Raw genomic sequence first — 26541 nt, 5'->3', positions numbered from 1 at the left:
ATCTCTCTATTTCTCTGTGTGTCTGTCTGTCCCTCTGCTGCTATCGGACTCTCACTGTTCCCTGTCCTCACCTGCCTCAGTCGCTCCAACACAAGTGGGGGGTTTACCATGAGCATGTAGTTCAATTAGATTCAATCAGAGATAGCCTGTGAAAGCCGGGCCGATGAAGCCGCTGCAGAACCGCGACATACAGTAGGCTGTGTAGTTCTGCAGAATAACTCTGTATAGTTTGTCCTCTAGACTGTATAAGTGGCTGCATTTTAGCAAAAGTCAAAGAAGAATGAAAAAAGCAGCTCTGTGATGCTCACAATGGCAATGCCAACAGCAACCATGTTCACCATCTTACCTTAGCATGTTAGCATGCTGACATATGCTAATTAACACTAAACACAAAGTACAGCCGAGAATTTCTGAATGTATAAATGTCGTAAGTTCTGCAGGTATTTCATCAATAACCAAAGTACTGGTCAAATACAAATTTTGACCTGATGATGAAAAGTTAAGAGATCACCAAAGTGATTACATTCATCCTGAGGGGAACATGAATGTCTGACCAAACTGTTATGGCAATCCATCCAACGGTTGAGAGATATGTGACTCACAAAAATATTAGGATTTGGAACAATCAATATTTGTGTCAAAATTGGTGCCAGGACATCAATATATGAAGTATTTCACTGAATGGAGCTGGATGTTAAGTCACAGGATCACCAAAGTCATTAGGATGAATCCTCTGGGGACCATGAATATCTACACCACATTTCATGACAATCCATTCGATAGTTGTCAAATCATTTTACTAGAAAACAAAAATGTCAACCTTATGGAGCACCAAAGTCACTGGGTTTCATCCTCTGGGGACCATGAATGTCTGCACTAAAATTTCATGATGATTCATCCCAAAGTTGTTAAGAAATTTCAGTCTGGAGCAAAGACCATTCTTGACTGGGCAGAGATAATAAAAGGTCGACACAACGCCCCATATATTGTTGTATAGTGACATGTACATTATACTGCAATGCTAACAAACTAATAAATTATGCACAATAACACTTCTCTGAATGAACATGAGCCTACCAGCCCCACACACTTTGCTCGTCTCACTGCGCCGCAGGTTACCAAACAGAAGTAGATCTTCAGTGATAGATCTCCCTGCTTGTAAAACGGAGAGAGGTGGGGGCATCCTGGCCGACGCAGAGGAAGGACAGCAGGAGGGGGAAACTACATTAGCAACAAAGGATAAAGAAATCTCTAAGAACAAAGTTTTATTTAACTTTCTGCAGGCAACTTCATTGTCTAACTAAGACGAGAACAGTTTGTCCTAAAGATTTTGGATTCTGAGTGAACATGCCAAGCAAGACTCTCCTGCTGGTAAAAATGTGTAATTATTCAAAACTGCCACCAGGAAAGAAGCAGCAACACCCACATCCATTTTCTAACCCCTTTGTTTCCAGGACCGGGCATGGCAGTGCCACCAGAAGCTGCATGAGTCTATGAGATTGGTGATTTGGCGCCTCAAGTCCAGTAGCCCCACGCCAGGTATGAATCACTGCAAGGGGCCGGTGCCCTGTCACCGCGGCTACAGATCAATGATAATTACCACCTTGACACGAGTACGCTTATTACTGAACAGGATCAGGGACAGGGGCCCAGGCTGTGGTTGCCGTGGGGCTCGATCGATACTCCAGGAATAATGGCTCTCTGGGGCCCTAGATTGGACTTTGCCACTAAACAAGCCATTACAGCCGCACGCATGACAGCTTAGGTCTAGATATGCGTCCTAACTCTCCTTCTCCTGGAGGCCTCTCTCTTAGAGCCCGCCTCACTATGGCTCCCACATGCCTCAGTACTCAATCTTGTCGTGGACTGGTATGGGCAGGCGAGACACATGCCTCTGGCTTTGAGACGTGTTAACCAGAAGTGAGTGATTGGGGGAAGCATGCTGCTACAACACAATGTGCTCTTGTGCAACACGCTGGTGAAAGGGGCCTTGCAATGTGACCTGATGATTGCCGCCGAGTGTAGAGATCAAACACAGCCGCAGCGGCGTGCGCGCACATGAACGCACACACAAACAAAACGCACACAAAAGCAAGCACATCAATGCGTCTAAGCGATGCTGATCCGTCTATGGCAGCCCTCATCTTCTTTTCTCTTTGATTTTTACCATTTCCCTCCTCCAGATCCCTTGTTTTTTTCCCTCTCCTTTTTTAATCCGGTCATACCTGTAATCGGGCTCTGAGACAGGAAACTTCAGAGAATCAATTAGTCCTCGCCTCATCCGGGAGCCAAGACGATTCCTCTCGACTTGAGCCGCAAACTCCTTCTATCAGGAGTCATTCTGCCTGCCTAACACCCAGACTCCTCTCTCCTGAGCCCGGATAGGTTTGACTCTAAGCCTCTAAAACGTTGACAACCCAAAGCGCCTTTCTCTCGGCAAGCCCTAACCGCCTGCCTCACCCCGGCCCCTTCTCCTCTTTCTAACCGTCGTTGCTGCTAAATAAAGAAGGATTTTGTTTTTCCTCCACGGCGGAACCGTGATAATGATGCCGCGTTACGCCGTTTCATCCACAATTTAATAAACAGTCCCTTTTAAGAGAATTCAGACTACATCTTAGCGCTAAAGCTCGATAAGAGTGGATATGAGAGGAGAAGCTGGAGACTCCGGGCCCTCCTTTGTCCCGGGGGAAGTTGGCCACCGAAGAGGCACCATTGTGGACGGCGTTGGTTTTAAATGCCGCCACATGGCACAAAAGGAAATGCAAACCTGGGACTCTTCTGCTGGCTACAGCAGGCCCTCGAGTGGAGTCTGGAACAAACAGAACATTGAGGGGTCAGATTTAATCCCCCCGCCCCTGCCTTTTGTATTCAGATTAAAGACTAAGGAGGATTTGCAGGAGCCTGGAGTCTCTTGTTAAAAGACTGTGTTCTCCACTTAACCTGCAATTTACCTGTCACTTAAGCCCGCTGCAGCGATCATCCACACCTCTGGTAGTGAAAGGGGCTGTTATTTTTTCTGTTCTTTTCACAACTCTGAAGAAAGGCTTTATGTTCACTTGAGCATAATGAATTCCCTGACAGAGGCTGATTAAAGCAGCAGCGGCTTGCGAAAGATACATAACACTTTGGAAAATAAACAGGAGTGAGTTTGCCACTAGTACACACACACACACACACACACACACACACACACACACACACACACACACACACACACACACACACACACACACACTACTTCTAATAAACCAGAAATCACTTCTTGACCAGTCGGACGGTTCTGATGAGGTAGGATTCGGCGTGCATTCTCTTGAGTGCCGTGAAAGAGAAGCCTTCAGGACACAGAGCCAGAAACACATTGTGAAGCTTCTTGACTTGATTTGTACTGCCAACACTCCTCATCTGCTCTACTGAAAAATCCTGCCATGGAAACCTGACCTTTTTTCACCTCCAAAAACCCTCTCAGACGATTCATCTCCCCCAAACCAAGTCAGGGGAATGAATGAAACTGCCGCCATTCATTCTACCCCCACCTCATCCATTTCATGCTCTCCTGCGAGTCGTCTTGCCCTCCGCTGGACGGCCATAACGCCTCTCTAAATCTTCCTCCTGAACAGAACTCGCCGGGTCCACGGTGGCAGTAAAGTGGACCATTCGTTTTCACAGCACAGCCAACAGGAGTAATGAGAGTGATGCGGGGACATATCAGTCACTGGTTGCCAAAGCTCTGTGAGCTGCCACCCCCTTTTAAAATAAGAAAAAGCATGTGCAGATGCCCACCAAACAACTGCACCGCTCTTGATGGAGCTTTACACAAGTCTTTGATACGTCCCTTAATCTCCACTAAACTATCCCACTGGTTTTAAGACCCTTACGCATTAGCCTATGTCTTATAACTTAAGAGTTTATCGTTACGCGCTAAATTTAGACGCCCTTTCTTAAGACTCAAGGCAGCTTGGAAGCTGTGTGCATACAGCGTGCAAAATTATAAACCTTCCGAAACGTTCATTGTTTTAGGAATCAGCACCTTCTGCGATTGAGCCATAACAGATTAAAAACAGTTTGGAGGAACAATCTTCTGGATGGAGGAGATAATTTTTCACTTGGTCTGTGTGGACATTCAATTCAGAGGAGAGGAAAACTCTTTCAGTAAGCCCGAAGTGAAGGGCAGGAACAAATACAGAAGTTTCATCTTGACTCCTTTGTAAAGAAGATCGCTGTCTGGTGTGCTTTATTTCTAGAACGCTTCCTGTCCTCTTTTGACCAATCGCTCATTTTCCTCGTCCCTTATCCCCCCCCCCCCCTCAACCGAGCCTGTTCTCTTTGGCGCCCGTGGGAGTTGCTGTCTTTATTCCAGAGGAACTCACCTGTCCGCCTGCACATCAAACCCATCCCCGATGGGCTTCTGTGTTAAATTCCAAAGTTAAAACCCATTACTGAGCTATCAGCCCACTCATAATGCTGTCTAACGACCTCATTTCCCTAAGTGTTAGCCCTGTCAGTCACCAGAGGCCCTGTCAGCTCGGCCGCCCGTGTCCGAGGGTCTCGGCTGCTCTGAGGCATCACCGCCACCGCCGCCGCCATGCGCACCTCGTCTCTGCCCGTCCTCATCAAAAATAGGATAGAACGCTCAGTCTCTGAGAACATGTCAAGGCAAAGTGACTGGGGACACAGGGGGTAAGAGACTTTGGAATGAAAGTGCCGGGTATTTCATTTACCATATCCACTCTATTAGTCAGAGCGGCACAGTCAATCAGGGCCCCATTTTGATTCAAGGGGAGTCAGGGGAGAGAGAATTGGGACACGGCAAAATGGCTGACGGTCACGGAGTGGCTATTCCAGCTCAGCCCAAATCAGTTTGAGGAGTCGCCGTGTATAAAATGGATTATTGCCATTCGGATCCAAGACGTCACCGCCTGTCCTTGTTAACCGAGGGAGGTGGCACTGAGCATGTGCGGGGAGGAAAGTGACGAGAGGGGACGAGAGGGTCGAAGCCGAATGTGTGTGTTCGTGCGTGTGTGTGCGCGTGTGTGTGTGTGTGTGTGTGTGTGTGTGTGTGTGTGTGTGTGTGTGTGTGTGTGTGTGTGTGTGTGTGTGTGTATATATGTGTGTGTGTGTGTGTTGTCTGTCTGCTAGCTATCTCCTCCCCAGGTCTCCCAGCGCACCTTTCTGTGAAACCATTTGGTAAATATGGAAAGGGGCCCCGAGGCCACACAGGCCCGGCCCCTCTTTAGGACTGGATAATTGACTCCTTTTGCTCCTTGATAATTCATTGCTTGCATATGCCAGCTAATACATCAGCTGAAAACTGCCACGGCCCTCATCTCCCTTGACACACACACACACGCACACACACACACACACACACACCACCACCACCACCCAGAGGAATGAGTGACTGTGGAGCGCATAAAAAATGGGGATGACAAATGGGAGCACTTCTAGATCTATGAATGAATTATGTCTTCTAAATACCTTGAGCAGAGGCAACTGTCAGCCGGCGTCTATACTAATCTGGGACAAAATATGACCAGCTCCGCATTAAAAAGGAGGGAGCAGGGCGGCGAGAGAATGAGGCGAGAAATGAACGAGCAATCAGGCCATTAAAACGTGGTGTCTGATTCAGCTTTGGTGGACATTTGCACATTTATCATGAGATGGATATATCCTCCCCCTCTTGTCATTTTAATACGGCCCCTTCCATTGAAATAGATTAGGATTATTCCAACAGGACAGAGATATCATTTGTTTTACAATAGCCGAGTCAGCACTCACAACAGTCATTAGGAATTAGATCAAGCCGGCTGCTGTTGGGAGGGACGCTTTGCAAACTGAAAAGAGGGATAAAATTAATGGCACTTCACTTTCAAGAGGCGGGATGTTAAACGCCTGTTCCACCCGACAACAGAGGTGGGACGGAAAGACAAATGGCTTGTGCAAGACGCCGGGGCAAACCGTATACGAGCCGGGCCTGTGTATAGGAAGTTCAGCGTGCATGAAACACATCGGGGTCACTCACCTGCCGATGATTATGTTCACAGAGGAGGGCAAAGACACTGTAACCTTGCTATTGTTCTATCTTCTGAATATCTGGTAATGTAGTGTATTACCTGTGGGAAATGTATTTTTCAGGCAGCGGTTCGGAGACGACCCGACTGTGTTTCAGGGCCGCAGGAGGATCACTGCATCCCTCTGAAACGCAGCGAGCTGCAGGCAGGTGGAGGCACCACCAAGGACGGTGAGGTGCAGCCGGGCACTTTGAACAAGCGCGGTGCATTCAAGGTCCAAACACTTTGGATGTGAAAAAGTTAAAATAGAGACAAAGATCAGGAAAAGTATTTAATTCCTTATTGTCATTTATGTATTTTTCATTGGAATATCCTCATTAAGACTTGAACCAGACATGTTTTGAGACACTGAAACTCTTTTTTTTCCCCACAAAAAAGTTAATTCACTTAGTAATTCTATTAAATCCATCACTGAAAAATCCAGACACCATGACTTTGGATGTTCAGCCTACTACTTTGCTGAACTTAATTCTATGTGTTAGTGCAATGGAGGTTTCACGTTTCCACATCACGCTGCATATTGGACTACAATTGGCTTCCAAACTAGTTTTGATGTCTCAAAATCATCTTATACATATAAGTCTTATGTGTTATGTGTTCCATTTGAACTGGGAGTCCCAGTCGGAATTTTTAAACTGGAACGCGGCCTTTAGTCAGATTTCCAACTCAGATTTTCGGACCAACCCCACCAACTCCGACCTAAAAATCCAAGATGGCTGTCCCCCACATCAACAGTAACATAATCTGTGGTAATATGCTTTAATTAGCACTTCTGTCTTATTTGTGTCTCATTAAAGCGCTCATACACATCGTACTGTCCAACTTCTATCTGTGGACATGTTTGGTGTTTAACGGCGTAATGAAAAATATTTAGTATGTTTCAATACATAGTATTTAAAATGCAACATGCCAAAAATACCAGGATGTCCTACTGCTTCCGGTTGTATTTTGCAGTACACAAGCCAACACACTTTTCTGGCTGTTCTGACCTGATCCTCTGTGCAGCGGATACATGATCAAGATGGTCAAATTTCAAAATGTAATGTTATGTTGAAGTACCATGTCCCAATTGAATGCATACTGCATGCAACACTACTTACTTTGTGAGGGCAACTGCTGTATGTACTGTACGTCAAGGGAACGCCAATCCTAGTTGCATACTTAGTTTTTCGACATGCATGCAGTACGCATTCAATTAGGACGTTCTACTTTATTATAATGGTACCTTGAACTTGAGCTCAAAATACCTGCTGCGCAAAGGATTGTGGGTCAGAATAGCCAGAAAAGCGTGCTGGCTTGCATAATGCAACATGCGACCACTTGCAGTAGGACATCCTGGTATTTTTTGGCATACTGCATTTGACGCACTATGTATTGGGACATACAAAATATTATTAAGCATACTAAATAGTATGGGTATTGGAACGCACAGTCGCATTTAAATGAAGCACAAAAACACTTTGTTTTCAACAAACATGAAGTACAACAAACACATTTTTTTAAAGGAGGGGGAATTTAAATGTGCACTTTCTATGAAGGATTCGACACTCTGATTACTAGTTTATAGGTACAAATAAATACCCCTAACTCCAATAAAGCAGCCCTGCAACGACTACAAATGTTTCTATCAGTGAGTTATGACTCAACACAAAACAAACAGCAGCACAAACTACAACGTGGGAAATGACACACATTGATTCAACAACTCTTTGAACAGAACACAGAACTTTTTCAGTAAAATATGAGCAATAAAACCCTCATGAAGGAATTGTAGGACCGCATTAGTTAACGCTAACGTCAGGTGTACTTACTAAACGCTAATTGAGTTTGCTTTCTCGGAGACGGAAGGCTTCGTGTTAACGGTACAATGTGAAACTTTTGGAGAGCAATGTAAGCGTTGGACTGGATTTCTGATTGAATATATTTTTCAATATAACATCAAAACCAAAGAGCAAACCGAAAATAAACCCAGTAAATGTTCTCACCTCGAAATGAGAACGACCGTCTTCACCTGGCGTGGAAACGCTGTGTGAAGGACGACACTGCCTCCTAGTGGCAGAACTCAACACTGGAGGCTATGAAATACATGAACATTTCTCCTGTTCAATTTGGGAATAGGAATTGAAATATAATGCTACATAAACCGAATCCGAAGATTTCTAATAAATGCAGACTGAAAATGAGAAGAAACAAGAGGATGCCTTAAAATAACATTTCTTTATTGACATCCTGTTGTCTCAAAATTATTTTTGAAGCACCAGCTGGCTGCAGGATGACTAATATCTGATATCTGACTAATTGATAAGAAGTAGTCTTATGAGGACTAACGGGGCCTGATGCCTTCTCTCCGCAAGGTGGAGTTATACGTCTTGATGTAGCTTCAACTCTGTCAATGGAGCTGCATTCTGTTTTATTGAGCTTTTGCATTTGATTCCAGTTCATTGTACACTCACTGAACACGCTCCTCGTTCTAATAGCATCAATTTGCATAATAGTAATAGACTCTTTGTGAATCATCAGCTCCCACACTGACACTTGTGTGATTATGAGCCCTCAGCCTCACTACAGCTACCAAATTCCCAAAATAATTACTTTAATGAGTGGGGTGCAAGAAAAATAAAGATTACCTTGCAAATTACAGCTATTTCATCCATTTGTCAATTATATAGTAATATTTGAGGACTCCTGTGATCATCAATATGAAGAACAACAGAGAGAGAAGCTTGCGAAATGGATACAAGGGACTGTGGTATCTTTACAAGACAAACACACAATACTTTTATTCAAATTATATTTTTTCTTTGATCATTACAATTAATTTGCTTTCCCATCTCTCAGAGCGACATGACTTTCTCACTGTTTGGTCCAATGATTGTCAATACATGTTACTCAATGAATAACTGTCATCACTTTGGTAGGTGTTCATACTGTAACGCTTAATCTGGAGTCATATGGTGAAAAAACCCACATGTTGCCATAGCGCCCTGATGTGAAAGGCCTCAGTATGACTGTGTTTATGTTGGTGTAAGAGGAGAGAAAGGATTCCTATAAACAGTCTGGCAGGCGATGACTTGTTCTGCTTTCCAGAATGCTTCCATTTTTATTATTGTACATAGGAAGTTTTCTTTTTGTCTGGGGAACACTTTTTTAGTTCCTCATATATTCCACTCAAGAAAATATTCCAGTAATTGTCAAAATTGTTTTCTGTTTGGTAAACCATGAAGAACTTGTGCTTGCTTGTTTGTACACATTTGATGTTTTTCTCTTTAAAAAAATGCACATACAGTTTTCTGTATAGTCATATTTTTCATCATTGTATTTTTTGTTAATATTTCATTTTTCCCTTTTAGAGAGATTTAAACTCAGTTAGATATCATCATTGTTACTGTCACTGCTCCTGCTTATTTCTTAGTGTTTCTTGTGTTTCAGCACCTCCCTGTCTGTCTGTGGTGGCGCTCCTCCCGCCTCTCCTTGCTCCCAGCGCTGCTCATCACACACACCTGATTCCAATCAGGGAATCATCCCTCCCAGTCTGCACATTTGCTTCTCATCAGCCTGCAGTAAATCTACCCGGGCTTGTCAACCACACAGCTGCAGTGGTGGCTACACTAACAGGCCAAGCTTTGTAAGTTCAGTTTCTCCTACGTATTCTTTTGCCTGAATTAATTGTTGTCTTGTTTCCTGTGATCCAGGCTTTCTATCTGCTACCCTCGTTCAGCCTGGTCTTACAATAAACGTCTTTATAGGCTAACCTCTTGTCAGTGTTCTGTTTGGTTCCACCTGTACCACACTGTAACAGATTTAGTAGGACTGTATTTCAAGGGAAGCAGATACCAATCGCATCCTAATTCTATTGAAAGGCCCCTAGATATAACTTTTGAGTATCAAACTGTCGCCATCAGTGGGTTTGGGAGGTTGATGCAAAAAGGTCGAACGCTTCTTTCTTAAGGAAATAGCAGCTTTGTTGATCTTGTGTTGTTATCAGTTACTACAGAGCTGGATTGCAGCCACCTTTACGCCTCCAGGGAATGAATGTTTGATACATGTGTAGATTTGGGGTGATACTCACAAACACTTTAAACTCCTTACAGCTGCTTTATGTAGTTAGTAAAACAGGGGATGATTCCAGGATTCTCTCTGAGAGGCCACTTGTAATTCTGTACCTGGGTGCCAAACTGAGGGCCGCTCGAGGCTTTAACCTGCGACTCCCAGCAGGCTGTCCGCCAGCGGTGATGGAGACTTTCTGTTGAAATCCTTCCTTTGCGATGATCCCAGTGACCCCCGTGGTCTAACGTTGATCCTGAAGAGGGTCTCTGGGGCTTAAATACAATCCTGACATGCGGACCGTAAACAAGTAACTGTGATGTAAAGAAACGTACAGAAATCCTGAATTAACTGAATGAATGGTGTGTCATTATTACTGAACCTGGATTTCCCATCTGACAATGAACACTATGAAATATTACACTTATGTTTTGTATTAAGCATTGTTGCTTCCTCAATTTAATGCAATTTTAAGATGTCAAGATATTCCTCATTGACAGGATGGTTTCTCTTCATAAATGTAACCAAAGGTGTTACCAGTTATGAGAGATTACAATCACAATTCTAATACCTTGTCTCATTCATGGATGTCTCTCAGTAAAATCCAAACTCAAAGTAGGAGTAAATAATCAAAAAGCATAAGAACAAGAGATGCTTGAGGAAAAATATATTTTGTGCAAAAAAGGCTCAGTAGCACAAGCCTGCAACTCTGCACTAAACTTAATTTCACTGTGCCATCCGTCAGAGCAACATGACCTCATTGATGACATGTCATCCCCTATATAGAAACACTACCGGTCATGTTTCTGATTCATTGGATAACTAAGGACGCCCACGTTGCCTCCCTGCAGCCGTTTATGAGGCAATAACAGCAGGCTGTGGCGGTTTTCTTTTCCAGTGGTTGAGTTGTGTGCAGGGATCACACTGTGTGTCCTGCTCTGTTTGTGGACAGCAGCTGTATAATGATGAGTAAACAGGGATCTCTCGCCTTTGCCAGCAGCTGTTGGGTCAGATGCCAAGTGATGGGCAACGTGTCAGGAAGGAGCTGTTTGTACTGCCACAGCTGGCTTTCCTCCGATAGCGAATGAATTATCTTCTCAAGCCGTGTGCCTTTCTTACTTAGCCTGTCATTTTTTTTCTGCTACACAGTGTCTTGTTTACTCATTGTTCTTTTTAAAATCCTCACCAAGGCTTTTGAACAGAAACGCTTCGCATAACTGTCAATTAAATAACCTTTCAGTTTTATTCATAAAATGTGCCACAAACACATATGGAACATCTGCAGTAACAAACATGGCATACACATTCACTTGTTCTTGAATATCCATCTTGACATGACACAGCTTGCTCACTCTTTGCAGTTGATGCAAGGATTTAAAAAACAAATTCAAGTGTGTGGGGAAAAAAAAAAAAATTTGTGGTTGACCAGGCTTACACAAGAGCAGCTTTCATGACTCAGAGAAGCTTGGCTGGACATCTTCTTTCCCAACGGAGGTTGACAAGCAGCAACCACAACGTGAGTGCAGGATTATCAGCCTTTATACAACAAGAAGTACACAAACAGGCACTTGGATTAAAGTACCATCTCCTGTTCCTGTTTCTGTTCTGGCATAGTGCTGTACATTCTGAAAACGAGCAATAAACATTCAACAACATAACACACAGAATGAGCTACAATCAGAAAGGTTTAGCACAGCACAGAGAGTCGTAGTCTCCCTTTTTTTTTTAAATCAGTCTGGTCAATCGCACCAGACATTTCCATCCAGTAAACAGCGAAACAAACAAGTCCATGCTACATGGAGGAAGTGTTCTGAGCAGGCAGCATCTGTGTGGGAGTGCTCTCCTTGCTGTCAGAGGTCAAGGTGGTGTTATCTCCAGTGACGCCCACGTCAGACATCTCTGACATATGCAGCTCGCCGGCTCCATCCTGACAACCAGGCGGAGGAGGGGTGCCGGAGCTGGACTTGTGAGAGGAGGTGAGGGAGTTGGTGGGGCTGAGCTGAACGGCCGTAGTGTCCTGCAGCATCTGGTCGCTCGTCTCCATCTCGAACGCCGCCGTCCCCATCCGCATCAGCCCCCACTTCCCGCCTCCGTCGGGCCTGCGGGCCACGTGGGCCGGGGGCCTCCTGCTGACCACACAGCACGCCGTGAAGAAGGCCAGGGCTACCAACAGGAGGAGAGGCCCGATGATGATCGGGGGGTTGCCGGTAGGGATGAAGGTGCCGAAGGCGAATGCTCCCACCAGGGTGATGTTGATGCCGGCCAGCATGATGCACAGGCCGCAGGCGCAGCACAGGGCCGGGGAGGGCAGGCTCTGGTGCCGCGGGGCGCGTTGCTTGGGGGCCTTCATGGGAGCAGATGGTCCCGAGGAGTTTTCAGGTAGCACCATGTCTCATGGAGAGCTCTGTGAAAACCCAGAGGAGCTGAAGATTGCATGACTGACTTGTCAGTGAACTCATCACTCAACACAGAGAGAGACGATGATGATGATGAAGATGAAGAGGCTGAAGAGCCGACATGTGCAGCTCACTAACAGTGCAGCTATGTTTAAGAGGCTGCAGCTTTCATAAACTGCACTTTAGGTTTCTGTGACTCTTGATTTTTTTTCAAACATGCCATTCAAAAGTAATTCCTTCAATGCAGCAAAAAACTAAATCTCAATAAATTACTAAGTGACAAATTATAAAACACCTACTGAGGTTTTTCAACACCAATACCTGACTCAAGACATGTAATGCATGCAGCAATACCACTAAAAGTGCAGCTATTCCCAAAAAGAATACATTTTAAAACCACATTTACCTCACTGCTGGTCACTTTAAAATTTGCACCAAGAAGAAAACCTGGAAACATACGGTAACATTGTTGTAATGCCTTCTATTCTCAGTGTCACTTACCTTCGATCAGACCCATAAACCTCATCGATGTTTTGCTGTCTTCTGTCCGTCCATCACATGCAGAGTTGGAGATCTCTCCCTCCTGCAGGTGAACAGCAGAGTGAGCTGCTGCTCTCACACACACACACACACACACACACACACACACACACACACACACACACACACACACACACACACACACACACACACACACACACACACACACACACACCACATGTTATAATGAACAAGGACCGCCGGGGGTGCTACAGGGATCTGAAACAAACCCTCCAATCAAATCGGGGGCAATAAAGTGCTTGCATGTGTGCATCGAATACATTAACATTTGATTCTTTGAGGAATCTGAGAAATCAGTAGAAACTCAAACACACCAAATGGGTGGTGTTGAATGTTACTGCTGCTACTTGTTGCTTTAAATCCATTTATTTAATTATGGTAAAAGTACATTCTGTTGTTGGGATCTTAAAACGATTCAGCTTATCTGGGTACACACGCTTCTCCTCTGCTTTAAACTAAGTCTTAACAAGGACACAGGGCGCTATCTGATCAGCGTGTGTGCCGGTTAACCACACCGGCTTCCTGTTCCTTCACCGTCCTCTCAGCATTCAAGGACACTCCCTCAACTGAAGCGTTAAACCACATTTACTACTACTCAACACACCTGAATGAGAACTTGCATTAAAGAAAGAAAGCATAAATAGACAAATGAATGTAACACAGAGTAGACAGGCGAATATGTTTGAGGATATTGTTTTATTGAGAACACAGCTTACCAGTGAAAATGTGCTCCACACTGAGAGCTTTATGCATAGGACCCCATAAGAGTAAATGGAACCCCAGAACTGCATCTCATTTGATGATATTACATTACATTAGAAGTCCATTTATGTTGTGTTTTTTTTCTTTTTCCCGCTCTGAGCAAATCCCCGTCAATTCCTGCCAGCCTATGATGGCCCAGTGTTGCTATAGGGATGGGGTGTCCATAGCAACAGTGTGAAATCAGGGGGACGTGTCGTTTAACGGCCGCAACACACATAGTTAATTGGGTGATTATGGAAATAAAAAGGTGGTAAGACTGCCGTCGGTGTCCACTGGTCAAACAAAGACGGGCTTCATAATGAGCGAAACAAAGAGAAGTTAAAATATTTCTTTAAAATAAAAAAAAAAGGAGCTTGATGGACTCAACAAAATCTTGGTTAGTCCATTATTATTTTCCATCGGCACACTCAGAGCGAGTCACAGAACCAAAACTACAAAACACAAATATAAATCCATTCATCAGCTCACTACAAAGCGTAACATCAACTGTTCATAAACCCTCTTCAAGTCTCAAGTCTTCAGCTACAAACAACAAAAACAATTCTCACATCTCAATTCATCCAAACTAAAAACACACACGGATATCAAATCAATAACTCAGAGTCTTTTTGGGATGTTTAGTTTCAAAACAATGCGAAGATGTGGTGCAAAAAAAGAGCCAGAGGTAATGTTGAACTCTAATGAGGATTAAACAGTTGTTAAAACATCACTGCAGGTGTTGAGTTCAAATAAGACCAAACTGATTATTTACATACAATACAATATTCTCCCTTTCAGATAAATTAAATCAGAGACTTATGTTAAAGTACATCAGTGCTACAGGTAGCTTGTGTTGAAGTGAAAGCTAGAAACGATAAGAAATAAAAAAACTATTTGATCGAAGGGTCTTCTCAAACTTTCAACACCCGTTCACCGTCCTGCACGTTCTGTAAGTTCTACGGAGCCTCGACAGAAATTACTTAAAAAAATAAACAATGGGTAATATGGCGAAAAGCCCATTCTCAGTTTCCTCTAAGTCTATTTAACCACATCCATCAAACCAAATACACTGACAAGCTTCAAAAAGCAAAACATAAAAGAGAACGCACCCCTCTCCTCCAGTGACTGAGAAGCAATGAGCAGCATTTAAATACAATATTAACTAATTCACAGTTGGACAACAAGAAAAATAAAATCTATCAAAATTAGATAAAATTGCATTAGAACAGTAACAGCTGCAAAACAGTGCTGAACCCATGTAATGCTGTGTTAATAATGATATGTACTCATACAGGCATTAAGAGCGGTCTCTGCAGCACTGGGGTCATTGTAAAGCTGAATCATTGAACAGAAAATAAATATCTCTGTTAAGACTAACAGTAAACCCAAAAGCTGTTCTCAAATGAAACAGTTCTTGTCTAAAATCAATAAGGAAGTGGTAGCCGGCGTTTAACCGTCAGTGCTCAAACTCTGTGATAAGATTACTGGCCATGGGAAAGAGCTGCAACACCAAGAATGGTTACTGTGTGGCTGATCCTAAAAGGCTCCTGGTGAAAAAATAAATAAATTAAAACACAAACACAAACACGCGCGCACGCACGCGCGCGCACACACACACACACGCACACACACGCACACACACACACGCACACACACGCACACACACGCACACACACGCACACACACGCAAGTAGCAGGCAGAGGCTGAAATCAGTCAGACTATGCGACGAGGGGACTTTTACTGGTCCTTCAGGCTGTGAGGTCGTCTGACGCGGGTGCAAAGTCGCTGGTGCGCAGGGCGTTGGACTGCGCCCGTCTGCGGGCCAGTCTGGAGTTGGAGGGAGGAGAAAGCCTCATGGAGCAAACGATGGCGCCCACGTCCTCCTGCTGCTCGTCGTGCTGGGATAGCTGCCGGTTAAAGGCGATGGCTTCTGCTGCAAACTGGCTCAGGTCTTTGGTGCTGCTGTTCCTGGAAGCAGAAGAGGATATGAGAGTTTTTACCGAAATCATCAACACACACAGTTTTCACCCCAAACACATGTGTTCAGTCTATTACTTTAATCTTAATTGACTTATTCTCTAGAGCATTTCAAATCACTAGAATTTAGTTTAAAACAACTTCATAAATGCATTTGATGTGACTCTCTTAACTCTCTTACCTCTGTAGAACATGAGGTGTTGGAAGACCTCTCTCTGGAGCGTTCTGTAAAAAAAAAAAAAGATTAAATAATTGCTTTAAATACAACAAAAAATAGCATTGGATGAGTGATACAGTGGTCTTGCATATGAGATGAATCAGGAGATCTAATGACACCCACCCCTTGCACCCAAGGGTGCTTGAGGACCCGAGCAGCACTGAGGCGCAGAGTTGCGTCACGGACCAACAGCTTGGAGATGAGATCCTTGGCCCCCTCTGTGATGTGATCCCAGTCCTTGTCCGGAAATTCATACTTGCCCTGCTGGATGCTGTCAAACAGGTGACTCTGCGGAGAGAATACGACACGACATCCTGTAGAACTGTTCAGCTGTCGGTGCTTTTTGTTGTGCATTTTGTAGTGAAGCAGGATGCCAACGTTCTTCAAGCTGAAGCACAAACACAGACACTTCCTCACTTAAATCAGATAAGGCTAAACTAAGAGGCTCATCTACTAGGATTACTGTTGAGCAACACAGCCTGGCTGTAGCAGGCAAGCAGTATTTATAGCGGATATATTATCTTGTTAATAACTATGATATATGCATACTATACAACCCCATAACAAGTTCCCAGAGTCCACGGTGACTTGATCTTAAAATGTCTTGTTTTGTCGAACCAACAGTCCAAAACCTCAGTTTCCTGTCATAAAAGACTACAGTGGCCTTGTCAGAAAACCCCCTCCCCCCCACACACACCTAAAAGAAGTTCCGACTGTTTCTGCAATTTTCCGAAACGGACAATCTGTCGTTCACACCCGCTGTAACCACCGTAGGAAGTGAACACGTACAAGAGTGTCAGGTGAGATGGACACGGAGCGAGCGCAGTGGCTGATTGGGGGAGAAAAAAAAACAAAAAAACAACGTACCTGGCAGGTTCTGCAGGTTTCTCCCCGGTCCCAGCCACAGTCGGTGCCACAGTGGCCCGTGAAGGGGGGGCTGCCGCTCAGCAGGATGTAGAGGATGACCCCGAGACTCCACAGGTCACAGCGTTTGTCGTAGAAAGAGGCCTCGTCCGTGAACACCTCCACTACTTCTGGAGCCATGTACTCTGCTGAGCCACACTGAGAGAAATAAAAAACACACGGGAGAGTCACGTAACTCGTTTTCCATAAGTTTGGTTCAGTTTGTGTGTGTGTGTGTGTGTGTGTGTGTGTGTGTGTTATGAATTAAAAACTAGACTGTTACCGGTGTGGTGAGCTCGGGAGTCGTTATGGGCGTACAGGCACTGCTGAGCTTCACTCCACTTCCCAAGTCAAAATCACAGATCTTTACTGGGGACACCTGCGTAGAAAGATTATACTTGTACACTCTACACCTCGAGGAAACACTAAAGTTTTTCAGCTTCCTGTACTTTAAAAAGTCACTTACCCGGTCAGTGCATTCACAAAGGATGTTTTCCAGCTTAAGGTCTCTATGGGCAATGCCTGTAGAAAAGCACAGTCACCATGACGAAAATGAAAATAAATAATCCACAGTTACTCTCTTTGGCCTTTCACAGAACAGCCGTGGGGTTGTTGACGAACCTTTAGTGTGTAGGAAGTCAAGAGCTTGTGCAATGTCCCTGACCACCTTACTGGCCTCCAGCTCGTCAAAGTGCTTCCGGTTCTGGATGTGTGTGAGGATGGAGCCTGAAGGAAGAGAAGACAATTGTTGTAGCAATCTGTTTATCAAGAGAAAAAAAGCTACGTGTAAACAGATTTAATATTTATACTTACCACCACGCAGCTTTTCAAACACCAAATAAAAGCAGGTGCTGTCTTCAAAGAACTGGATCAATTCCAAAATGTTGCTGGATCAAGATATTTCAAGATACTGATTAGAATCGGTTTCATCCTGTGTTTGTTTTAATTTTGTTTAAAAAAAATGTCTTAAACAAAATACACTCACTTGTTTCCTTGACACTGGTAGAGAGTTTCCACTTCTCGAAAGACTCTGCTGCGGCTGTGCCCTGCACTCTTCTCTATGATCTTTGTAAAACAAAACATATTAAATACATTAAACGTATAAAAAGTCAAAGCATTTATGCAAACACTTGCATTATTAAGCCACAAAATGTGATACAAAACTATTTCCACAACTTTCTGTGTCATGGTTGTCCACCAGGTACAACATAATAAAGCACAGCTTCTTTTTTAAACTGAGAAACCGCCTCCAACAAGCTGTCTAAGCATTTCCTTAATCATAATAACAAATAACTTTGTTACCTAAAATGATCCGTACTCACCTTCACAGCATACTCCTGTCCGTTCTGCAGACTTATGCATCCTTGAACTTTAGCATACGCCCCTTGACCGAGCATCTCATCTGTCAGTTTGTAGAGATCTGAAGAAGGAATATCATTATGGGTCTGCAGTACATGTTTGTGTCATCTTTTGATTTTGAAATAATATCAGCTTCATTACCATCAAAGGTGCCCGTGGAGCTGTCGGTCGCTCTGGTCCTCTTCTTCTTTTTTCTTTTAGCTGCATCTGGGATATTCACTGGCTGGCTTTTCTCGATTTCTGTGGCGACACAAAAGAACCCATTTGCAAGCAAATTCGTTATAACAGCACAGAGTTTGCCGGAGTGTTACTGTTGTGAATCATGGCGCTGTTGTACCTCCTGGGCTTTGGGAAAGGTGCTGTCTCTCCTCTGAAGCGACCCCGTTCTCCTGAGTTCCCCCACAGCTCTGCCCCACTTGGCCCAAAGCCAGGGAGTTACCCTGTAACAAGAGCGAAGGAGGTCGCATGGGAGAGGGAGGGGGGGGAGAGGGAGCGAGGGGGAAAGTGCGAGAGTATCCAGAGTGAGATCAGGTGGTGGTACAGTAGAGAAAGCACGAGAGGGACATACATAATACGCTCACTTTGTTCTCAGTGTGAAATTACAAAAAAAAACTAAAAGATGTCCCACCAGCAGGCTTACCCTTATACGTGATGAAAACTTATTTTGCATAATGTATGTGTTTGCATGATGAATAACTACTATTACAACACATCATATCTCATCTTCCCCTTTGGCAACCTGCCAAAATAGTGGCCTGGTGTGAATCCAGGAAATGCCATATCAGGCCTTACCTCACCCTGGTTATTACCAGAAGCCTTTATACAAACACTGATAGTGCGTGACTCATGGAAAATGATGACACTTCTGCATTTCTGTTCTGACAGCCTTGACAGTCTGTGAACTGCGTCCAAGTTAAAGGGTTTGAAATCACCAGAATTAAGAGAACAGATCTTACCGGGAGGGAGTGCTGGAAGGTCTGCAACTCTGTCACCATGCTGTGCCTCACCATATCTGCCAACTGAGAGCAACAAATACTGAGTTAGTCTGGAACAAACTGCATCAGCAGATACATTAATATACACCAGGACAAGCTGTTTAGGTCAAATGGAATATAGAAAATGAAAAAGCAAAAAAAGTCCATTGATCACCTCAAAGTAACTTGACGTGTACCAAAAACTGTTTCCTCTTTCTTTCACTCTCTTGAGTCACATTTCGGTCTGGTTATCGAGTGACAGAATAAGGTTAAGATCTGCTAAAGTAGGTTAGCTTTAACATTATGACAAGTATTATGTAGCTTATGCATTGGACTTCTGTCCCGTTAGCTTTCTGCTGCAATATCCAGCGTTATACCAACTTAAAGTTACTAGAATGTAGCTTACTGTTGACGTAATGAAACTCGACAGTTAGCATGCGAGTACCGACAGCCAACACTGCAGCTAACATTTGCTACTTCATATTCGCACTGTTTCTACACAAATCGAGGCACACCGACCAAGAGGCAGCACCGGCTAAACGATGAACCACTCATGTGGAAAGCTTAGAGTCAGCGTTCACCGGTGACTGTACAACCATGGATGTTATTGTCGTTAGCCCCAGCTAGCTAGCTAGCAAGTACCCTTAGCTATAGTTTGCTCTACCAAATGTTCATCCATTCGCTAGTTTTGTGGTAGTTGGTATTTAAATACCAGTAAGGTTTCGTTAAACAGAAATAATAAATACAACAAACCTGGACTCTGGGTCCAAATGGTCCAAACCAGCCAAGTCCCCTCTGTCAAAGCCTCTCACAGCTGATGTAAGCACCCATCACTAGCTGAAATTTCAGTCAGTGACGCGCAGGGCGGGAAAACACATAAACAGACGTTTGCTCCGCCCCTTTCTGCAAAACCCACTTTCTCCCATTGGTCGACAATACGGCTACCTCTACTACGTCACCTCGCTTGTCTCCCCGCCACACCCCGCACCACGTAGTGGGGCTTTTCTTGTGCATGATGATGCGATATATTTACAGAAGCACAGGTTTGGCAGGTCAGCTTCACTTATACGATTAAGTATGACTCACGCCACATACCTACAATGTGTTATCATTCATATTTTTAATAATCCTTCTCCTTATCCTTGTCTTTATTTATCTGGTGAAATATTCATCTGTGTTGGTTTTTTGTACCTATTTTTTTGTTTTGCAGTGCAAAAACACATTTTCAAAAGCATTTTTAGACTGCATTTTTATGTTCAAACTGTACAAAAAAATACACACATTTACAATATAAACATTCAACAAAAAACGTCTTTACACTGTATATAAAAATGTCAAACATACATGCACAGGAGGAAATAATAAGCACAAGTACAGGAGGATGTATTATAATCCAACACAAAGTCCTATAATGATGGCACCAAGCACCACTTCACTGCGAAGGCACTGCCACCACTGAAGAAATGTAGTAAGTTAGTGGACCTTCCCAGTTATGCTCATACAACTTGATGTCAAATTGTTCTTTGTTTTGAGAGTTTTGACTTCTCACGGGGCTCAGATAACGTCAAAATGTAAACTCCTTTTGTCCTTGTAGTTTTGTTTAATTGCATATCTTCTCTGTCATCGCTTTCTGTAGGAAAAGAAAACAAAGCACATGTTTAACACATCAAACTCATATTGTACGAGGAGATGAATGATTGTTAATAAGTGCTATCTACACTTTCTGTATGAAGAACATTATTTCTCATTGTGAGAAAGAAAATTCCTATAAGACAAACAACAAAAAGAATTGCCTTATGTACTAAAGGTGGAACAATAAAACAGAGTTTGTTTACAAGACGCATCCTTTGTTGGAGTGTTGACATAAATGTCTCATCCCTGTTTCACTTTATGAGGGCGGATTACACGGCCCAGGCTTCATAATGATAACTGAAGCTTTTTATTGACGCTCGGAGGACCACTCTCCATCTGCTCATATGTGATGGAGGTCTACAACTACACAAACTCTGCCTCACTACATGACTACACAAAGACAGCAACTTCTCTTACGAGAGTTGTTGCTTCAAACCAAACCATAAAGCAGTTTACAAGTTTATTTCATAATGGAGAATTGGGGAAAAAGTCAATACTGGTTCCAATCCTAGAGTAAAATGGAAAATGATTGTTATCTTAAGGAGAACATAGTCTGTAAGACTTCAGAAAACAAAAATTGCCGTTATTTTCTTTGTGCATTACCCGGCAAAACACACTGGCATGAGGACAAAACTCAACCTCACCAAGCATGCTGCACATCAAGGTTATAGATGGCAGGATGGCTGATGTTTTCTGCAAGACTGACAGTTATGGGAGTGAGACTGACACCCCCTCCCAACACAAAACATCCATTTGATCCTCTTTCTCCTGCTCCCTGTCGTCACCTTCACACATCTGAGGTCGTTGCAATTGTCTCACCAGGGGCTCCAGTTCCGAGTGATCGATGAGGTTGAACTCCGAGATGAAGTAGTAGTAGTGCTTGTAGCAGGTATTGATGTGGGCCTCTGCACCCATGCTGCAGATGCTGTCAAAGTGATGGATGTAAACGTGCACAAACACCCTGAAGAGGCGGCTCAGGATCTTCTTGCACACCTGCTGGAAGTTCTTGGGGAAAGGTACACCTAGTGTGTAGAAAGGAGAAACGTGTTACAGACATTAGTAGACTTCCACCTGAGAAATTGTTTCATTAAATCTGAGACATCAATTTAATCATTTTATATAATTGAAACCATCATCATTTAATAGATGTAATATTCTATAAGTAATGACTTCTCCTCAACAGCATCAATCGTTGAGTGCTGGTGTATCCTAATGAAATCTGATTTGCATGGGCGCAGGCTCTTTTGAGGGACTGGGTTGATGAAAGTGAACATAAAGGAGAACATATAAGACCTGTAACTTAATACTCTGTTGCACCTTTTTCAAAAAATGTATAACAACAAATTTTTCAGTTGAAGAAGGCCTCTATCAGTCTAAGAAATGCGTTAATGATTTGTGTCAAAGAGATCAGATAAAAGCCTCTTTTAACTGAAATACTATCTTTTATATATTTGTAGGTAAAGGTGCAGTAGAGCGGTGATCCTCAGCCAGGAGTACATGTACTCCAGGGGTTACCTCTGCCCTTACTGTGGAGTATATTTGACAAAAAATACATAAAAAAATGTAAAAAAAGGAGAGAACTTGATCTTTAGCATATTTACTGCCACAATATCCATGACTCAAGCTGTTGTGTGAAACTTATCGAAACATTCCAACTTAATAACTACAGGTTACAGATAAATGGCAGAAAAGTCTAAACAAATACAAAAGGTTACGGTACTAAGGCACGTTGTTCCACGTCTTACATGGACGCTCACTCTATCCTCCCATTTTCTCTATCTATTCCTGCTCAGGGCCATGGAAGATTGAGCACACACTGGGTAAAAAGGTAGACAAACACCCGGTTAAAACTGGCAATCTTCAGTCTAGCAAGTAGGCAAAACCCTTTAACACCTAGAGGTAAATTTCACCTGACCTGCATGTCTGTGGAGTGCAGGGGGGGGAAGCAGAGCTCCCAGAGGAAAATCACACACAGAGAGGACCCCGATTCTCTCCTCTAACAAATGTTGATTGTCAAATCTGCTGCTGGGATAAAATATCACCACAATCACCCGTCTAGTCTCCTCTAAATGTCAACCTCATTGTTTAATTAACCCTGCTTGAACTTTATCATCCCATTTGAGATGTTAATGAAGGGGAACCGCACTGCACTCCAGGCAGACACTTCAGCAGTGATGCAGCACAACGTCAGTGCAGCAATCAATCAGGTATTAGGCTTCGCACTCAATAACAGTCTGACGCCTTCATTTGTAAGACTCCTCACACACCTACTCTGGTGGGGAAGATGTCCTCGTTATTGATGAGCGACTCGATCCAGTCCATCAGCAGGTTCATGTACTTGAGAGCGGGCAGCTTGGTGGGTTTCTTGTAGTCGTTGCCGTCCTGCCACCTGTACTCGTACCTCAGCCCCCCAGACATGATGGGACACGTGCGCTCGGAGCAGTACTCGCTCACCGTGCCGTAGATCAAGTTGATCCTGTTAAAAAAATCGACCACGTGAACGGCAATCCAGTCGTTGATGTTCTCCCCCTCCGGCAGCTGAACCACTTTCCTCAGGTCCAAGCCGGACTTGAGCGAGGCCTGGGCCTTCTTGTACAGTTCAAAGCGCTGGGTGCCCGGTTCGAAGCGCTTCCTCGGCCTGAACGTTTTGTCTTTGCTGAAGACTTGTCCGAGACACAGCGCCATTGACTCGGCCGATCCCCCTGTGATAAGGGGAGAGTAAGCTCTCCAGAATAATAATTAGTTTTGAGCTTGATAAAGCGTGACCTTTCCTGAGCGATGGCACCAAACGCGTTTCAGCTTGGAAATCAGGTCAAAGGGGGTCAGCGTCTGTCGTGTAAAGATTGCAGGGGGCCCTTGTTTTCAGATGGTGGGACGTTTCTGTGAAGAAGAAGAAGAAGAACAAGAAGAACAAGAGGAGTCAAAGGCTCATTCATTTCAGGTCAATCCACTGCTTTAAGCCCAAATAATCCAAAACATAAAGGTAACATCAAAGGTATACCTACAAACCAAACATAACACTATCAGATTGTGTAGGCTGGCATGATATTTAAATACACAAGCCAAACAAGAACTACAGTAGATCATTAAAATGACTCATGTGGGCCAAAGCATGTCAAACTGTATCACTCCCAAGTAACAAACTAGTGAGTTCATCCCAAATGGGCCTTCATCGCTTTGTGTGACTGAGACAACCTTTTCACAAGATCTTCGGTGGCACACGCTGATAAAAATAGCAACAGATTTAGTCGGTTGTGGTCAACCGCTACAGTCAAGCATAATTGAGAAAATGAATGGCATGCTGTGTCTCACTCAAAACACTGGATGCTATGATGGCAAAACTTTAAGTTTGGTTTATGACACACAAACAATACAATATTGACATATTATCTTTTTATGATAGCTATTTTTGTATTTTTATTCAACCCATTTTTAACCACGTGACCCAGAGGTCAACTAGTTTTTTTTACAAGGCCGACCTGGCCACAACAAGACGATATATCTTGTGATCTCAGACTATAACTATGTAATCACAGTGCTAATAACCGCCTGGCAGATAATACACACTGACCAGGAGCATGCCCTCTCTGAACTGTTATGTGATCCAAAGCCTTCATTATTATGGTAATAAAACAATATTGCCCGCATTTGAATATTAACTACATACTGTAGGTTATTATAGGAAAATGAGGTGGGCAGTTTGTGAGAGATACAGTCTAGGTACGTCACATAGTTGAAAGGGTTACATTTCATTGTGTTATACACTCCACTGAGTTGTGTGTTTCCATCCAGCAATGTGGAAGAGTGCAGCATATGTTGCTCCCACAGATTTGACACTGCAGTGACATTCAAGTGACTGTGGTTGCAACATGATACTATATCCGCATTTGTGTCCCATTTTGAACTGCCGGTCTCAAGGTTTCCTGTGGTTGTTTCTCTCTGACTCCAATAAGCAGAAGTTTTTTTTTTTTGTCCCCGCATTATCATCTGTGCTCACATTATAGGCTGAGCACTGATACGGTGGTTTGTTGTGAACTTCTGTTGACCTAGTGCCTCATTTCGGAAAAATAGGGTTCTGTTCTCTCTTATCCTTTTGAGCGAACAGTGAAATGCAAACAGAAGTTGATATATGAGAAGGGTACTCTTTCTTTCCACTAGCTTTCACAGTCTCAGTTTGAAACTCACCACTGGGGGAGCGTGAATACGTGGTCATGAGATAGCTCCTAATGTGTCCATAACAAAAGGGCTTTCTGAGGAAGGCTCACATACAGCATGCCATTCAGTTCTCCATAGGGAGACACGGTTTCAGCCAAATATTGAACTTGGACACTCTTAGTACTGAAGCCAGAAAGGGATTCAACAAAAAGTGACAGCATGTGGGACAGAGGGACTTTTTGTATTGATCACTTTACGTCTCCCTGCGTGCCTCAACAGCCTCGGAATGAAGCATGTCTGATCACGCACTGTTGGAATACTTAAATGGCTTTTTCTGCAGTTTGCTTCTGACAACTGCAGACTAGCAAAAGCCCTCCCAAGACCCAACACACAAATGAAAAAAAAGAGAAGGCGCTGCAAGTCTCGGTAACCAGAAACAAAGGAAGAGGGAGATCAAAAACAAGAGATTACAGAATCGGGGGAGTAAAAAAAAAAGCTGTCTGCACTGTACCTGGCTGAAATCCTACCGCAGAGGAATGTGGTGGAAAGTTGTGAGAAGTTCAGGGAGGATTCAGGCGCCAGAGCCCTTTGCTTTAAACTCCCCGTGGAGAACAGATCCAGCTGCTCTGCCCCCTCTATAGCTCCTCTGGATCCACTCCCTCTCTGCCGGCCACTAACAGACCGAGAGGCTCCAACTTCACTCAGCAGCACAGACAACACAGTAAAAGGAGAAAAAAGTTGTTTGGCTTCTCTTCCTGTGGATGATGTCACATCCTGACTTTGCCTTCTGGGCTCTGTGTGTGTGTGTGTGTGTGTGTGTGTGTGTGTGTGTGTGTGTGTGTGTGTATGTGTGTGTCAGTGCCTGTGTGTGTGTGTGTGTGTGTGTGTGTGTGTGTGTATGTGTGGAAGACCTATAAATTGAAAGAGTAGAAGGGCTGGAAAAGGCCTTTCTAAACCCCCACTCAGCCCTCCCTGTTTTCCATTTCTTTCCTTTCTTCTCATCCTGTAGACAGAGCAGCCGACCCACTTGTCCCACCAAAGTCCAGCCCTCTGGTAAAGGTCCTGAGAAAGCAACCCCTCCCTCTTAAGCCACATATAGGACAGAGGGAGCAGAATGATCCCACAAACATTTTTGGATGTTTGGCAGTCAGTGCAGCTCTTTTTTCTTTTCTTTTCTTTTTTGTGAAGTCTCAATAACATATTATTTAAATTCTTGGCCTTTTTTTTTAAAGATATTGTCGTTGAACTCAATCTTGAATAGAGAAAATGCTAGTCTCCACAAATCATGAGCAAACAAGGCATGTTTGACTGTCTGTCTCGCGGTGCCCTCGGGGACTGAGTGTTCTCCTGATAGCTGCCCTGACTGTTCGCTTTGTCTCAAAGGTGAATGGGTGCCGCTAAGATGAAGACGGTGTCTGTTTCTCTGCTGTGTAATGGCACCCAACCTGCAAAGAAGAAGCGGTCTATTCTTTGTGATACGAGTCCCTCCAGAATGGAGGCTCTGAGTTATGCT

General features: G+C 43.8%; 3 protein-coding genes across 3 annotated transcripts; all 3 read right to left on the bottom strand.

Moving 5' to 3' along the window:
- Positions 1 to 11322: 11322 nt before the first annotated feature.
- Positions 11323 to 13222, bottom strand: LOC137884256 (transmembrane protein 275-like). The gene is made up of 2 exons (XM_068725987.1): positions 13010 to 13222; positions 11323 to 12516 (listed from the first exon to the last, which is right to left on the bottom strand). Exon 2 carries the CDS (start codon positions 12499 to 12501, stop codon positions 11905 to 11907), a length of 597 nt encoding a protein of 198 aa, XP_068582088.1. The 5' UTR covers positions 12502 to 12516; positions 13010 to 13222; the 3' UTR covers positions 11323 to 11904.
- Positions 13223 to 13746: 524 nt separating this feature from the next.
- Positions 13747 to 20080, bottom strand: mknk1 (MAPK interacting serine/threonine kinase 1). Its single transcript, XM_068726000.1, has 14 exons — positions 19995 to 20080; positions 19224 to 19286; positions 18605 to 18707; positions 18409 to 18507; positions 18231 to 18328; positions 17894 to 17973; positions 17722 to 17795; positions 17530 to 17634; positions 17375 to 17430; positions 17192 to 17287; positions 16873 to 17067; positions 16129 to 16293; positions 15970 to 16013; positions 13747 to 15779 (listed from the first exon to the last, which is right to left on the bottom strand). Exons 2-14 carry the CDS (start codon positions 19275 to 19277, stop codon positions 15560 to 15562), a joined length of 1389 nt encoding a protein of 462 aa, XP_068582101.1. The 5' UTR covers positions 19278 to 19286; positions 19995 to 20080; the 3' UTR covers positions 13747 to 15559.
- Positions 20081 to 20473: 393 nt separating this feature from the next.
- On the bottom strand, positions 20474 to 25873 carry mob3c (MOB kinase activator 3C). The gene is made up of 4 exons (XM_068725947.1): positions 25540 to 25873; positions 23141 to 23753; positions 21693 to 21895; positions 20474 to 20871 (listed from the first exon to the last, which is right to left on the bottom strand). Exons 2-4 carry the CDS (start codon positions 23556 to 23558, stop codon positions 20842 to 20844), a joined length of 651 nt encoding a protein of 216 aa, XP_068582048.1. The 5' UTR covers positions 23559 to 23753; positions 25540 to 25873; the 3' UTR covers positions 20474 to 20841.
- Positions 25874 to 26541: the final 668 nt, after the last annotated feature.

This window comes from Cebidichthys violaceus, unplaced genomic scaffold, assembly GCF_023349555.1.
Source record: "Cebidichthys violaceus isolate CVI_PGR_0920_01 unplaced genomic scaffold, fCebVio1.0.p SCAF_37, whole genome shotgun sequence".
NCBI classification, from domain to species: Eukaryota; Metazoa; Chordata; class Actinopteri; order Perciformes; family Stichaeidae; genus Cebidichthys; species Cebidichthys violaceus.
The sequence above is the reverse complement of the archived record's forward strand: the minus strand, read 5'-3'. Positions and strand labels throughout refer to the sequence as shown.

Bases quoted from the DNA above. Each gene is read 5' to 3' on its own strand.
- LOC137884256 (XM_068725987.1), bottom strand. From the start codon at position 12,501: ATGGTGCTACCTGAAAACTCCTCGGGACCATCTGCTCCCATGAAGGCC.
- mknk1 (XM_068726000.1), bottom strand. From the start codon at position 19,277: ATGGTGAGGCACAGCATGGTGACAGAGTTGCAGACCTTCCAGCACTCC. The intron at 18,708-19,223 runs GTAAGATCTGTT...CTCTTGTTACAG, and splicing joins CCTTCCAGCACTCCCTCCCG to GGTAACTCCCTGGCTTTGGG. The intron at 17,796-17,893 runs GTGAGTGTATTT...ATCTTGATCCAG, and splicing joins TACCAGTGTCAAGGAAACAA to CAACATTTTGGAATTGATCC.
- mob3c (XM_068725947.1), bottom strand. From the start codon at position 23,558: ATGGCGCTGTGTCTCGGACAAGTCTTCAGCAAAGACAAAACGTTCAGG. The intron at 21,896-23,140 runs GTGTGTGAGGAG...TCTACACACTAG, and splicing joins CATCTTCCCCACCAGAGTAG to GTGTACCTTTCCCCAAGAAC. The intron at 20,872-21,692 runs GTGAGACAATTG...CTTTTCCTACAG, and splicing joins ACTCGGAACTGGAGCCCCTG to AAAGCGATGACAGAGAAGAT.